Source organism: Chaetomium fimeti, assembly GCF_033439085.1.
Source record: "Chaetomium fimeti strain CBS 168.71 chromosome Unknown B0H64scaffold_3, whole genome shotgun sequence".
Taxonomy (NCBI): domain Eukaryota; kingdom Fungi; phylum Ascomycota; class Sordariomycetes; order Sordariales; family Chaetomiaceae; genus Chaetomium; species Chaetomium fimeti.
Window position 1 is genome coordinate 2,969,029 of NW_026944331.1, and position 12,663 is coordinate 2,981,691.

At 56.1% G+C, this 12,663-nt stretch overlaps 7 protein-coding genes across 7 annotated transcripts; 3 read left to right on the top strand and 4 right to left on the bottom strand.

The window, feature by feature from the left end:
- Positions 1-137: 137 nt before the first annotated feature.
- B0H64DRAFT_126705 (wings apart-like protein regulation of heterochromatin-domain-containing protein) lies at positions 138-2,881 on the bottom strand. Its single transcript, XM_062798056.1, has 2 exons — positions 481-2,881; positions 138-430 (listed from the first exon to the last, which is right to left on the bottom strand). The coding sequence occupies exons 1-2, from the start codon at positions 2,785-2,787 to the stop codon at positions 161-163; spliced, it is 2,577 nt and encodes an 858-aa protein (XP_062661068.1). The 5' UTR covers positions 2,788-2,881; the 3' UTR covers positions 138-160.
- A 1,053-nt stretch (positions 2,882-3,934) lies between these two features.
- On the top strand, positions 3,935-5,020 carry B0H64DRAFT_126963 (uracil phosphoribosyltransferase-domain-containing protein). The gene is made up of 4 exons (XM_062798063.1): positions 3,935-4,193; positions 4,248-4,606; positions 4,661-4,832; positions 4,883-5,020. Exons 1-4 carry the CDS (start codon positions 4,045-4,047, stop codon positions 4,932-4,934), a joined length of 732 nt encoding a protein of 243 aa, XP_062661069.1. The 5' UTR covers positions 3,935-4,044; the 3' UTR covers positions 4,935-5,020.
- On the bottom strand, positions 4,837-5,783 carry B0H64DRAFT_126910 (transcription elongation factor Elf1 like-domain-containing protein). The gene is made up of 4 exons (XM_062798061.1): positions 5,651-5,783; positions 5,447-5,585; positions 5,333-5,380; positions 4,837-5,266 (listed from the first exon to the last, which is right to left on the bottom strand). Exons 1-4 carry the CDS (start codon positions 5,693-5,695, stop codon positions 5,106-5,108), a joined length of 393 nt encoding a protein of 130 aa, XP_062661070.1. The 5' UTR covers positions 5,696-5,783; the 3' UTR covers positions 4,837-5,105.
- A 1,144-nt stretch (positions 5,784-6,927) lies between these two features.
- B0H64DRAFT_126795 (GTP cyclohydrolase N terminal-domain-containing protein) lies at positions 6,928-9,433 on the top strand. Its single transcript, XM_062798058.1, has 11 exons — positions 6,928-7,665; positions 7,715-7,962; positions 8,025-8,067; positions 8,126-8,208; positions 8,265-8,420; positions 8,476-8,479; positions 8,552-8,714; positions 8,790-8,819; positions 8,880-8,965; positions 9,027-9,096; positions 9,158-9,433. The coding sequence occupies exons 1-11, from the start codon at positions 7,020-7,022 to the stop codon at positions 9,168-9,170; spliced, it is 1,542 nt and encodes a 513-aa protein (XP_062661071.1). The 5' UTR covers positions 6,928-7,019; the 3' UTR covers positions 9,171-9,433.
- B0H64DRAFT_126916 (uncharacterized protein) lies at positions 9,288-10,764 on the bottom strand. The gene has a single exon (XM_062798062.1). It carries the CDS (start codon positions 10,486-10,488, stop codon positions 9,697-9,699), a length of 792 nt encoding a protein of 263 aa, XP_062661072.1. The 5' UTR covers positions 10,489-10,764; the 3' UTR covers positions 9,288-9,696.
- B0H64DRAFT_126903 (uncharacterized protein) lies at positions 10,764-11,849 on the bottom strand. Its single transcript, XM_062798060.1, has 2 exons — positions 11,479-11,849; positions 10,764-11,415 (listed from the first exon to the last, which is right to left on the bottom strand). The coding sequence occupies exons 1-2, from the start codon at positions 11,661-11,663 to the stop codon at positions 11,040-11,042; spliced, it is 561 nt and encodes a 186-aa protein (XP_062661073.1). The 5' UTR covers positions 11,664-11,849; the 3' UTR covers positions 10,764-11,039.
- A 187-nt stretch (positions 11,850-12,036) lies between these two features.
- On the top strand, positions 12,037-12,525 carry B0H64DRAFT_441015 (uncharacterized protein; the record flags this gene model as incomplete). Its single annotated transcript, XM_062806535.1, has 2 exons — positions 12,037-12,382; positions 12,437-12,525. The coding sequence occupies 2 exons, from the start codon at positions 12,037-12,039 to the stop codon at positions 12,523-12,525; spliced, it is 435 nt and encodes a 144-aa protein (XP_062661074.1).
- Positions 12,526-12,663: the final 138 nt, after the last annotated feature.

Sequence of the window (12,663 nt, forward strand, 5' to 3'; positions counted from 1 at the left end):
CATCCCATAACTACCTACCCTCCAACTGCCAACTGCCAACTGAAATATCAAAATCCGGATTTCATCAGACCCGTCCCCTATGCAAGCCGTGTTTCGGGCCCAGCCAATTCCTAACGCCATGAGTCATTAACAGATGTGGGAGCGGTGGGCAGAGGCCGTTTCATCGCAGCCCCGCCAGTTGGTTCGCTAGATCTTGGAGACGAGCCAAGGACCCCGACTCCTGCTTCATTCCCTCATCACCCTGAGCTTCTGCAACCTTGCGATGGAAGGTGATGAACTCATTGATCGAATCGAGGAGTGGTTGCATGTTCTTTTTGGGGTGAACCGAAACAAAACGCTCCCTGATCGAGGTGGTTAGGGAGAGATACCCGAGGAGAACCGAGAGGTAGCCCAAGGCAACGTTGAGCTGGGTCTTTTCCATCGAGTCCGCCTATTTCCTATTAGCAGTTGAGACGGGCCACCGAGTTTGGTGGGACTTACGTCAGCTGTCTTCGAGTGGTTGTCTGCAAAGACCCGAATGAGACGGTTAAGGGGCGACCCTGTGCCGTCCCCTCGTTCCTCGAGGCTGCTCGAGGCAGGCGGATAATACACACAGAAATTAATCATCGCTCCCAACATCATGATGAGAGACTCTAGGACCTTGGACATGAATGAATCCGCTTTCATCGACTTCATAACCATCTCGAACGCGCCGCATGCCGACTCTGCAAGGCGCTGAAGCAACCCCTGTTCGACAAATAGTCGAGAAGCCTCCTCATTGTGGTTCGTGATGTTGAGAGCCAGCTTCAGAGTGAGATTCTCGAGGTCGCCAAGTTGGTCGGCTGGCCGCCCCAGCGCTGTTTCGAGAACCTCGGCGACGACGGGGGCATGCTGTTTCGTCCACACAGAACCGAGCCGAGACTGCATCGCGCTGACCGAGTGGCCCTCTAGTACATGGAGCGCCAGGTAAAAGTCCCCGGATTCTTTTTGATTGGACATGTCCCAGAAAGCGGGGTTGGAAATGCTGTCGGCGAGGATCGAAAACAAGTGGTCTGTGACTGCCTGAGAGAGCACGTCATCCTCGACAGACGCGTGGGTGCGCTGCCGCATAAGGAGGTCGAGACATTTTAGTGCTAGGGTCCGCGGCGACAGTGATGTAGGAGAGAAAGGTTCCCAGACGGGAAGCCCCAGAAGCGAGGATTTGATGTCCGTGATGGTAAGCTGACCGTTTCGGGAGACATTCTGTTTCCTGTCCTTCATGAGCTGCCCAATGTCGGTTGCATTGTCAAGAAGCTTGCCCACAAGTGCAGCAAGGCCCTGCGAGCGAAGCTGTTGGATTAGATGGGCCGACGTGGTAGCGGCGAGAAGGGTGTTGACTATGGCCAAAATTGCATATCCAGAGATCAGGTCCGTTTCATCTGCGAGCGACCGGAACAGGCTTCCTCCGTCGCTATGGTTGCGAAACTGCTGGCGGAAGTCTTTGTGCTTCATTTTTTGAGCAAGCTCGAGCAAGGCGCCCCTCCGTAGAGAAGAGGGTTTGGCTGACGGCAGGCCGACTCTATCTAGAATGTCGTCCATCTCATCGGCGAAGCGGCTGTTTGCACCAGCCTGCCTCAACTCGTGAATGCTTCGAACGGCGCCGGTGTTGCCCGTCTCGTCGTCTTCATCAAGGTACGAAAACGTATTTATGGTCGAGCTTTTGGTAAGACGCCCAAGGTTAAAGAGCGCACCTCCTGCCCGCCCATCGCCAATGTCACCAAGCCCACCGCTTCCCAATAGCGGGTCCTCATCAGCTAACATGGACCGCTGCTGGGTGTATGTAAATTTTGGGCCGGTCTTCTTGGTCGCTAAGACGGGGCGTGGTAGCGTGTTCGGCTGGGCCAAAACCGTTGGTGGAGGCGGCGGGGAGGCCTGGAAGTGTGTTGGCGATTGGGAACCGAGAATCTCTGACTCGTGTGACGATGTTTCATCCTCAGATGAACTAATCTCGTCTTGAACTTGCGCCGCCAAAGTATCAATCAAGCGCCTTTTTCGGACTGGCTGAGCAGTGGGTCCCTGGCTCGAAGTGCCATCGGCCGGGCGTGATGGGTTCTTATTTGTAGGTTTTGGAGCAGGCTTTGGAGCAGGGGCAGAAAGACGGATGGGGATCTGCTGCTTCTTCAATCCCGAGCTTTTGGAGCTGACGCTGAGGTTTTTCAACTTGCGGGTGGTTTTCGCAGAGAATGGCATTGAAGTGGGCGCGTCATCCTTCATATCAACATCCCGCTCAGGTGTGCTCCGTCGCGACGCGGTAGATGGGCTAGCATCCGGTGCCGATCTCGGGATTTCCTCCTCGCTCATCGGAACAGGCGACCGAGCGCCTGAAGGGGATGAATCCGGCGTTGAGTAAGGACCGGTAAACTTTCCCTTATCGGAAGACTCCCGCGTAACCCTCCTCTTTTTTGTCCTGGTAGTCTCGTCGGCCAGCGAGTCAATGTCGTAAGGGTCGACGTCGTACGGGTCGGGAAGTGGCTGGCTGTGGGCCTCCTCCGCCGGTTTCTGGCGCGCCTCAGGCCCCGGTTTGCGGGTCGTCTGTCGCCTGGCATTAGCCGTGCCGGTAGCGCGCGTCGACAATCGAGGGGGGTCGGGCAATGTTGTGTGTGACTCGGCGAAGGATGACGGAACGGCCGGCGCTGATTCCGAGTATTTGAGAGTCGCCGGCCTCGTTGTCGTCTCCGTCCTCCGCCTCCCTCCTTTCCCGTAGGTGGCCACTTTCTTCTTCGGGGCAAAGGCAAAATCGTAGACGGAATCGGTGCTCTCGGCCATCATGATGAAACTGGGGGAAGGACGGAAGAGCTACTGCTGATTTTCGATCGGTGCTTGGAGCTTCCAATGAACGTGTTCTTCATGAAGCAGATTGGTATCAGCGAGGCATTCTCATAGAATGAGTCACGTGGAACTCGGGCCGTTTCTCGCCACGGTTGTCGGAGCTTCCGCGATGGCCAAGAGACGTGTCAATGGGAATCAATTCGCGGTCAGTGTGGAAACGAAGTGAATTGAGCGAGTATAGGGACGCGGGAGCTTCAATCAACACCAGGCGCGCGCCCAGGATATGGCTGACGAAAGCAGAGCGTGGTTCCGTAGGAGGTTGTCGTGATGGTGGAACGGAGGATTGCTTGATGCGATTCGCGAGAAGCCAGCGGCGGTTGTTGTTTAGAAACTGGAACCCCAGGTACCTTGACCTGCGACCCCACCCTGCCGCCTGGCCTCTGGCAGATGGCCCGAGCACCCCGTTTCCGTCGCATGGATGTGTGGGGCCAGCGGCTGACCCCACACTCCTCCCAAAGAAGGCGCTGAGTTTTGGTTAAGTATTTTAGATGAAACTGAATTCTACATCGGTAGGAAAAAAGAGTGAGGGTTGACTATAATCTGTCATGAGGACTACGTAATAAGCGATAACACCACAACTTTCACCTCCCACCCTACTCAAACTCGGCAGGCCCTCTCTTTCTAGAATCCGAGCGGCACCTGGACTGCCCTGCTACCTTTATGGGCGTAGAGAGCAGCAAGCACCGTTCTTCTGAGGAGGTATTGAGACTCGTAGTAATCTGCAATATCAGCGCGCTGGTGATAGAACATGACCTTGATTGTAGTGTGCTGGGGTTCATCCGAACGCATCGCATTACCTTTACTGTGTCGGTACCCTATCTGTGGGTCACTCCAGTCCGGATCAGAAGCAAGCCAGTCCAACTGCCTTTGTGGGGTTGGTCTGGATTCCATGTGCGCTTGACCTGAGAGCTGTGAGGGGCAGCGAATTCATCGTGCGCCGGGACTGTTTTGTGTACAAACGCCCAACTCCTGCCTGAACAGACCTTCTGCGTTCTCTCCTCTTTTGGCTTCCATGTTCTTATCATCATTGTCCCGCTAGAGTCAAGACAGCCGATCCGAAGTCAGGATATCCTCTCTTTTTTTATCAGTGTTTTCGAGCAAAGATTCGACATCCCACCTCTGATTTGATAGGCGCCTGCGCATTGCTTCGGCACACACTTCCTGGCTCGAGTCTCTCCAACAATAACAACAATCACAATGTCCGACGTCAAGCCTACGCTCACCAAATGTGTCGGGCCTGTCTATCGCGCCGAGAGCCAAAAGCCCACGGCGGTAGTCTCAACCGATGTAGAGTTTGACACCGTCACCATCCTCCCGCAGACGCCCCAACTGATTGCGCTGCTCTCGTGAGTGGTTTCCTTTCTTGGCCCGCCCATGCGCGGGGTCTAATACACCAGTAGAATTATCCGCAACAAGGACACCCAGCGCGGGGACTTCATCTTTTATTCCAACAGGATCATCCGGCTCCTCGTAGAAGAGGGCCTCAACCACCTCCCTACAGTTGAGCACACCGTCACGACGCCGGTCGGCCGCCCCTATGATGGGCTCTCCTTCCAGGGCAAGATCTGTGGCGTGTCCATCATGCGCGCGGGGGAAGCGATGGAGCAGGGCTTGCGGGAGTGCTGCCGGTCTGTGAGGATCGGCAAGATCTTGATCCAGAGGGATGAGGAGTCGGCCCGGCCCAAGCTCTTCTACGATAAGCTCCCGGAGGACATTGCCGATAGATGGGTTCTCTTGCTCGACCCCATGCTTGCGACAGGTATGTAGTCTCCGCTGCTGTGACCGTCGCCGCTTATCGCTCATCACTCCACAGGCGGCTCTGCCATCATGGCCGTCGATGTTCTCAAGTCGCGAGGTGTCCCCGAGGACCGCATCCTGTTCCTCAACGTTCTCGCAAGCCCCCAGGGTATCCAGAACTTTGCCACCAAGTTCCCCAAGCTTCGGCTGGTCACAGCATTTGTTGACCAGGGACTCGACGAGAAGAAGTAAGTTTTTCTGCCCTCGATCACGAATGCCAGGCTCACCAACCCCCCAGCTACATTATACCCGGCCTTGGTGACTTTGGCGACAGGTACTATACCATGTGAATCACCCTTTTTAGCGCACCACGTAGCGTCAACACAAGAAACATCGTAGTATTACAGATCCTGGTCGATAATGCAACCTCCCACCGAAGCCAACATTGATGTAAAGCTGATATCGCCCGCGATGATCACCAATCCATGTCCATGCAAATACACCCGTAGACAGTGCGCGCATTACTCGTAGTCATCTTCATCATCCGGTACGATACCATCTCCCTCATAACCGTCCTCAATTTCCCGATCGTCTATCCTCTGGCTTGACTCGCCCGCGCGTTTAGCCCCCGGATTCGCCTCTCGGAACTTTTCATTCTCGCGAGCTTCGGCAGCGACAGCATCTAAGGCAAATTTGTTAGTCTCCGTACCACAGCATGGAGCAAACCACTTTGTGTGCAGTGTCATACCTGCTGCGTCGACCCACTCGCTGTAGACGTCTATCGGAGAGGAGAGATCTTGCATCCTTGTTAGCTTCGCTTGTTCTAGTGCTAGTGCTGGTGGCAGCGGCGATGGGAACTTACAGTTGATTCCGCACTGGAACCTCTGTCCGCAGATTTTGCACTGGAGGTGGCCGCAGCCCGCTTTCTTGTCGAGCTTGACTTCGACTGACTTCTCATGGTTGCAGAAAAGGCAGGTAAATGTGGTTGGGAGCGGGTCACGCTGCAAGAAAGGGGGTGTTAGCCTGGGATTCCTGCAAGATGATTGAGGAGATGCGCTCGACATACCTTCTTGGGCCCCTGCGGCTTGCTTGAGCTCTTGCGCTTGCCCATTATAATGTGTGGTTAAGATTGGATGGGTTGGTAGATTTCGTAACGTCCTTGATGGAGAAGGTTTGTGATGATCGCGGGAAAACGCAGTTCGATCGTTCGTTGGACGGAGCGCGGGTGGAGGTAGGTAGTTGAAGCGAGGACCGACGGAAGAAATGGTTTTCGGGCGTCTACCGGGGGCTATGTTTTGCTCTTGATACAGCCTTTGCTAGTACACGTGTATGGAGCAAATATGGCGTTATCTGAAGCCCAAGCGCATGTAATGGTGATGCTACCTATTGTCGATTTGTCAAAGAACTTCGGTTTTCTGTGCAGCTCGTGGTGAGGTCGGTGGTAGGCAAGCTTGTCAGGTCTGTAGCCTTGTGGGGGTTTCAGCAGCCTTGGCCATGCGAAGGAAACGCGTAGTGGCCCGTGCGCACCGTGCCCTTGCCTTGCCCCGCAATCTTGGGTCCACTCCAGGTTGGGAAGCAGGGCATGCTGCATTCGATTCCTTGCATCCTCTTTTCGGCTGCAGCGCTTGGATTCGGTTCAAGGTTGAGCATCGAAGCTGGGATTCCCCGTGATACCTAGGTATTCCTGTGTATCGTCCGTTTACCCTCCCTCCAACCTACACAGGAAATCAACAAGATCTTTCTACATTCACAAATTACCAGCCGCCCACGTAAACCAAGGCTCATCCTGCACTTTTCTCTCTTTCTCACCGTGGATCCAGTCCCGAGCTGTCCGAGCTGTCCAGCACACAGCGCAGCAGCCATCGGAAACGCGCTGGCGCGGCAGTCGATCCGATTGCAGTACCCCGCCGTTGGGCTTCCCGAGTGGGGTAGCGGAGCATGGTGGCAGGGGGTATGTGAGCATTGCCGGGTGCCCAACCCTTGCCTATCGATCACCTGCGCAGCTGCCCGGCCAGCACCGTCTGCCCGCTGCCGGCGATACCACGATAGCTGCCAATGAAGCCAACCGCTTATCACGGGGTCTCACCTGGACCCGGAACTTGGCGCATTCCGCCTTCCTACTCGCAGCCATCGCCTCTTCTTTCTCTGGAAGTTCGCCCCAAATGCTTTGAAACTCCAATAGATTCTAGTCTTTTCGTAGTTGATTTCTCACCGCTCTACCTAAGGCACTCAGCGTCATCATTGCCCTAAACCTCGAAGCTTGCACCTTAAATACCTACTTGCCTGCCGCGTCCCCAGAGTACATACCTGATTTTATTATTATTATCTAATCTGTTCAACAACGCCCGCACTTACTTTTTCGTCTCATCTCACCTTCTTTCGCTGTGTTACATCTCTCGTCTGATATTCCCGTTGCCCCCTAACCAACAACCACCATGGCATCCAGCCTGGAAGAAGTAAAAGAGGCGCTGAAGGCCATCACACTGGGCCAGGCGAAGCTGATGTCTGCCGTTGAGACCGTGTCGCAGCATGTGGCTGACTTGGAGAAATCCCGGGAGGAAAGTCGCCAGCGTCCAAGCGTGGCAGGGACAGACGGGGTCAAGCGGACGGTGACACCCCTTGTTAGCGGCATCACCCCTTCACCATCGGCGACATTGCCGGCCGAAGCAGGCACTCAGACGCCACCGGTGGCCCCGCAATCACCGGAACTCAAGTCTGCCTTCTCCTCCCGTGTCGTCCTCACCACCTATCCCAAGCAGATCGGCATCAAGCCGTTGCCGTTGGAGTGGGGTGCCGCGGATCCGTTGCAGCGCGGCCCGGTGACCGTTTCCAGGGTACCATCGACCATCGGGAAACGGAATGCCATCGGCGCTCACGGCGGCTCGTATTCTGTTTACTACGCCTTGGCCGTAGCTAGCAGAGAACTCAAGTCCGACCACAAGCCCGATTTTACCAATACCGAGCCCGCCGTGAACATTGGCCCCTTCCCCCAATGGGGTGACGAGAAGAAGATCGTGGCCATGGACCCCTGGGGCCATTTGGTGCCCTCTCTTTTCGGAGACCTCATCGACAAAGATAACGGCATGTTCACTGTTACTGGATCGCCCGCCCAAGGCTAACGATGTGATAGTGGATCTTCGACCGACCATCGCTATCACCAAGGCACACATGAAGTTGCCCGAGCTCGAGGAGAGTGTGAAGACCGGGCGGTTGGTTCCTGACGGCAAAGTGTGCATCAACAAGCTTGGCGAGCTCAGTGTGACCAAGTTCGCCGTTGAGCCAGTCTGGTATCTCCCGGGAGTTGCGGAGCGGTTCGGTATCGATGAGGGCACCCTGCGGAGGTCGCTGTTTGAGCACACCGGTGGCATGTATCCAGAGGTAACTGCCGCATCAAAGTCAGGAATTGTGAGAGTAAGACGTGAAACTGATGCAGCGCCTAGTTGATAACCCGGTCCGATATCAAGGTTTTCCTGCCCCCCATTGGTAAACAATCACCCCTCCTCACACCCTCCCGTATTGGATATCGTCTGACTGGCTGCAGGCGGCCTGACGGTATACTGCTTTGGAGACCCGGCGAACATGTCCGACCCCTCCAAGAAGCTCGCGCTGCGCATCCACGACGAGGTACGTCCTGGTATGCTTTAACTACCCCCCTGGTGCCTTGCTGATACCTCCTGCAGTGTAATGGAAGCGACGTCTTCTGTTCGGATATCTGCACATGCAGGCCCTATCTCGTCTTCGGCATCGAGGAGGCCGTCAAGGAGGCCCAGAACGGCGGGAGTGGTGTTGTCATCTACTTCCGAAAGGAAGGCAGGGCTCTGGGTGAAGTAACAAAGGTAGGTTATCCCCCAATCCGTCCAGTTGCTGCTCCAGAAACTCACGCGAACGCAGTACCGTATGTCGAAAACCCCCAGTGCTACCCAGCACTTTACCTATGCGCCATTGGCCATCTAACGGAGATCTGCAGTCGTGTACAACGCCCGCAAGCGCGGGGAAGATCGCGCATCGGATTACTTCAAGCGGACCGAGAACATCGCGGGGGTCAAGGACATGCGCTTTCAGGCCCTGATGCCTGATATCCTGCACTGGCTGGGCATCACCAAGATTGACAGGATGCTCAGCATGAGCAAGTGAGTGGCACACAACGTGCCCGATTGTGCCCCCCCCCAAATGCCCCTCCCAAGCTGACCCGTGTCGATATCCAGCATGAAACACGATGCCATTGTCGGGCAAGGGTGAGTCAAGCTGCTCGGTTATGGCTCCGAGAGCGGCGATGCTAACGGTTCATCCCACAGTATCCCCATCCACGAGCGAGTCGAGCTTCCGGAGTCGTGGATTCCCGCGGACTCGAGGGTTGAGATCGATGCCAAGATCAACGCCGGTTTGTTGCAGTGCTGCCGTCCCCTTTCGGCCTTATTTCTGACTCAAGTCTTCCCCCACAGGGTATTTCACGACCGGCCACCGAATGACAGAGGAGGAGCTCAAGTCGGTGCAGGGCCGGATATGGGAGGAGTAAGCCGAACCCTGAGACACGCTGACGAATAGGGGAGGACAGGGCTGACAAGAGACATAGCATCGACCACTGAAGTTTATTGAGGCTGGTCCTCTGCAGCGTCCGAGTTGCAGCTCTTGGGGTACTTAAGCCACTCGTGCCGTTGCGGGCCGCGAGATCGTCTGAGACGGGCTAACCAATACCGTTTCAATACCGTGCCACGAGGTCACCTGAAGCAGTGCGAGATGAGAGCGGATTGGTTGTGGGAGGGTGCTTCCGTCCTCTCAATGCCCTTAAAATGGTTTATATTTCCTGCAAGAGGCATTTTTCAACAACAGAACAACCCCCACGGATAAGGCAGAGCAGAGATAGAGAATAAAATGCCTTGCCGTGTCACGCGCTCACTTACAACTTACAATCGCGATTTCCGCGCGTGGGCGGCTGCGCTGTTACCGCCGCGGGGGGGTTGATTGTTTGCCAACGTCGCCCACACCCATCCCCGCCTGAGTCCGTCTTGCCCCTTGTTGTGTTGGACAGGGAAAATCTGACCCTGTCAAGCAAGGCTTGTCTCATTGTCGTGTGCACTCCCACCCAGTCCGCAGGAGAGTAATCCACAGCAACTAGCGGGCATGGCTCTGACCGGCTGAGAAAAGAGGGGGGGTTGCCACTGTGAGTGTCTGTGTTTGTGCCGTTAGTTCCGCACCCAAGAAAAAAAAAGTAAACATCACATCAGCCGTCATTGCCAGACCATTCGAAGCTAGGTAGCAACAGCTAGCAACAGCTAACAACAACTTTCTCCCTTGACAGCCCTCCCTGTGTCCCTTCCGACAAAAACCTGGCCGTTTCTCCCGCTTTTCTGGAAATGTATGACGTGATGTCGGGTTCGGCAACCCCCTGCCCTCAATCAAAAATTCGCTTTGTGCTTTGAGTTCGCTACCCCTGTCTGTCTGGTTCCGGCGTGAGCGAGCTCCAGCGCCCTGAGGCGTTCCAAGCGTTCCAGGCGTTCCAGGCGTTTCCGAGCGCGCGCCCCTCGCGATCGGAAACTCGCCTGTGACATCGGACGGAAACCCCGGGAGGAAGCAAGCCCGTTTTTTTTTTTTGGGACGAACCGGGGGTTCCTGAGACGTTCTGTTTGCTTCATTTTTCTTTTCTTTTTCCTTGGTCATTATCCCTGGTGGGATGATGACACGATGATGGTGACACGACCCGGATCCGGGGAACCGTCTTGTTTGGCTCTGAGGAACGGTCCTGGGGGGTTGATGATTCACGACGAGAGTTGGCAAAGTTATCATTCGTGGGATTGGGGTTGGGGGAATGGGTAAAATCGCGCAGGTTTTGTTACTGTCTGGCTTGCTTGACCTCATCATTCTGGGGGTGGATGCCCCCCTGGCAAAGCTGGACATGAGTGACATGCCGGCGGTGTTGTGTTGTCTGGCGAGTCTGGGGAAGAGTTCCCCACGTTCCTCGTGGGAGCAGGGAGCGGATGTGAACGGCGGCGGGTGGGCGGTCACAAGAAGCCGGGGATCGAGTCGAATCCGGCGATCGGTCGCCCGGCCCCTGTTTCTTGTGGTTTGCTGTGAGACTTTCTGTCCCCCAGCGCGTTTTGGAAAACAAATCGCGCCAATGCCAAAAAGCCAATGGCGGACAAGCTCGAGACAAGGTCCGGAACGAATTGTCCCATCATCTCATCATCTCAATCCCATCCGCTTGCCGCGGTCCCACGAGGTCGGGGTGTGGTTGCTTCGCAGCACCGGTGAAGAAAATTCCCATACGAGAGTCGGTGGGCGGGTAATCAAGCCGATATTGTAACGAGATCTGGAACTGTCACGAGGCCGGGGACGGACAGCGATAGATCGCGTCTTCTCCTCAATCCCGCCCCAAAGAGCTTAGCTGCGTCGCCGCGTACTGGACACTCGTTTAGGGCGTGCATAACGGCGGATGGTTGAGGATGGTGGGCTGACGATCACCGCCTTCGTGCCTGGGATTTCGCATTCTGGCTGGGCCAGCAATTGCCAGCGTCCTTCCGTGACGGGTAACGAGCACTCACGAGGTATGGATGTACCTGGCGCACGCTGGTCCACACCCGCCGTCTTGGCCCAGTCTGGAATACCTGGGCCAGCGATCCAGGTCGCCAATCGCCGCCAGACACCCATGCACCGCCTGCAGGATGCAGCTCCAGAGCGCCTGAAGTGTCACGACTTGAATGGCTGGCGGCGGCTGCCGTACTCCACTCGGTCTTGTCTGGAAGCCTGACGGGGCCACCCTTGGCGTTCCTCCCCGCCCTGCGGGACAGTTGGACACCGGTGTAGGTGTCACTTGAGGCGTGTTGGCCTGCCTGGCTGGATGCCCAAGTGAGCGAAGGTCCCGAGGACGGGACGGTCAGCAGGAGTGTGTGGTGGTACCTCGTTTGTGTGGCTACGGCCCGCGGCAAGCCAAGTGGGTGGGTGCTATGGGGAAACAGCCATCCCATCAGCAACCAATATCTGAATCGCATTGTGTCAGGCAAGCCCGGTTGCCCAAGCAGGGTTGGTGGTTGCGAGTGCCAGGTCTCGAAGGCCTGGCCCAGCCAGGGGCGGCGGCCAGGCATCGCCGTCCCACTCGCTCTTTGCCTTGGTGGACAACAGATCGGAACGGCTTAGCCTCCCACTCCTTGCCAGACAACTCGTACCATGGGCTGCCAAGTGGCAATGTTGCGAGTGCCGTCACTGAAACCGTCACTGTCCGGCATTGAGCGGATTTGCATTTCGGCCCAAGTGGGTTTCGTTCTTAAGCTTCTCATCAGCCTTGAATGTCGCGCCCCTTCCCTCTCCCTTCACTTCTATTCTCAACAACCTGTAATGACCGATCCATAACCCTCGGCGGGTTTCTCGATTGTTAGCAACAGCCACTTGCACCAACCAACAGTCGGCCACCACAACACACATCAACACACAACCCGGCAACCCCAAACCATATTCACAATGGGTTCAACCACTTCCGAGTCAGTTCGCATGCAGAGGAGGGATTCGTCGGACCGGTGCTCCAGCACAAGGAGGCCGAGGCTTCTTAGGGCCACCGCGACTGAACCGTCCATCACGACCTCCAACGCCAGCCCCAATGCTCTTGCGACACAATCGGGCCGGAGGGCGACGGAACTGTTGAGCCGGGTAGCCTTTGTCTCCGGCTCACCGCCGGATTCGGTTCCCAGATCGCCGTCCATGATGCCCACGCCATCTTCCATGTACGACAGCATGGACCGCCACGGGTCGCTTTCATCCTCGCCCGACAGCAACTGCGATGCCTTCGATGAATTGCATCCCCATCCATGTACGTCTTTCCCCCGTATTGTTTTGGCCGGGATGGTGCTAATTGCGAAAACAGTTTCTGGGCGGTACTTTAGCTTCCCCAGCTTTGACCTGTACGAAGCGAACCAGCAAGACGATGAGAAGTCGGAGACCAAGTCGCCTTGAAAGGCTGAGTCTCAAGGGAAGGCCGAGGCGCCAAATGTCGATCCTGGTCGGCAAAACGACCCGACATGACTCGGCCGCGGAAAACAGAAAAAGCTCAACCCCACGCCCACGCTTGTTCACCCCAAAGACAGGAGCGCC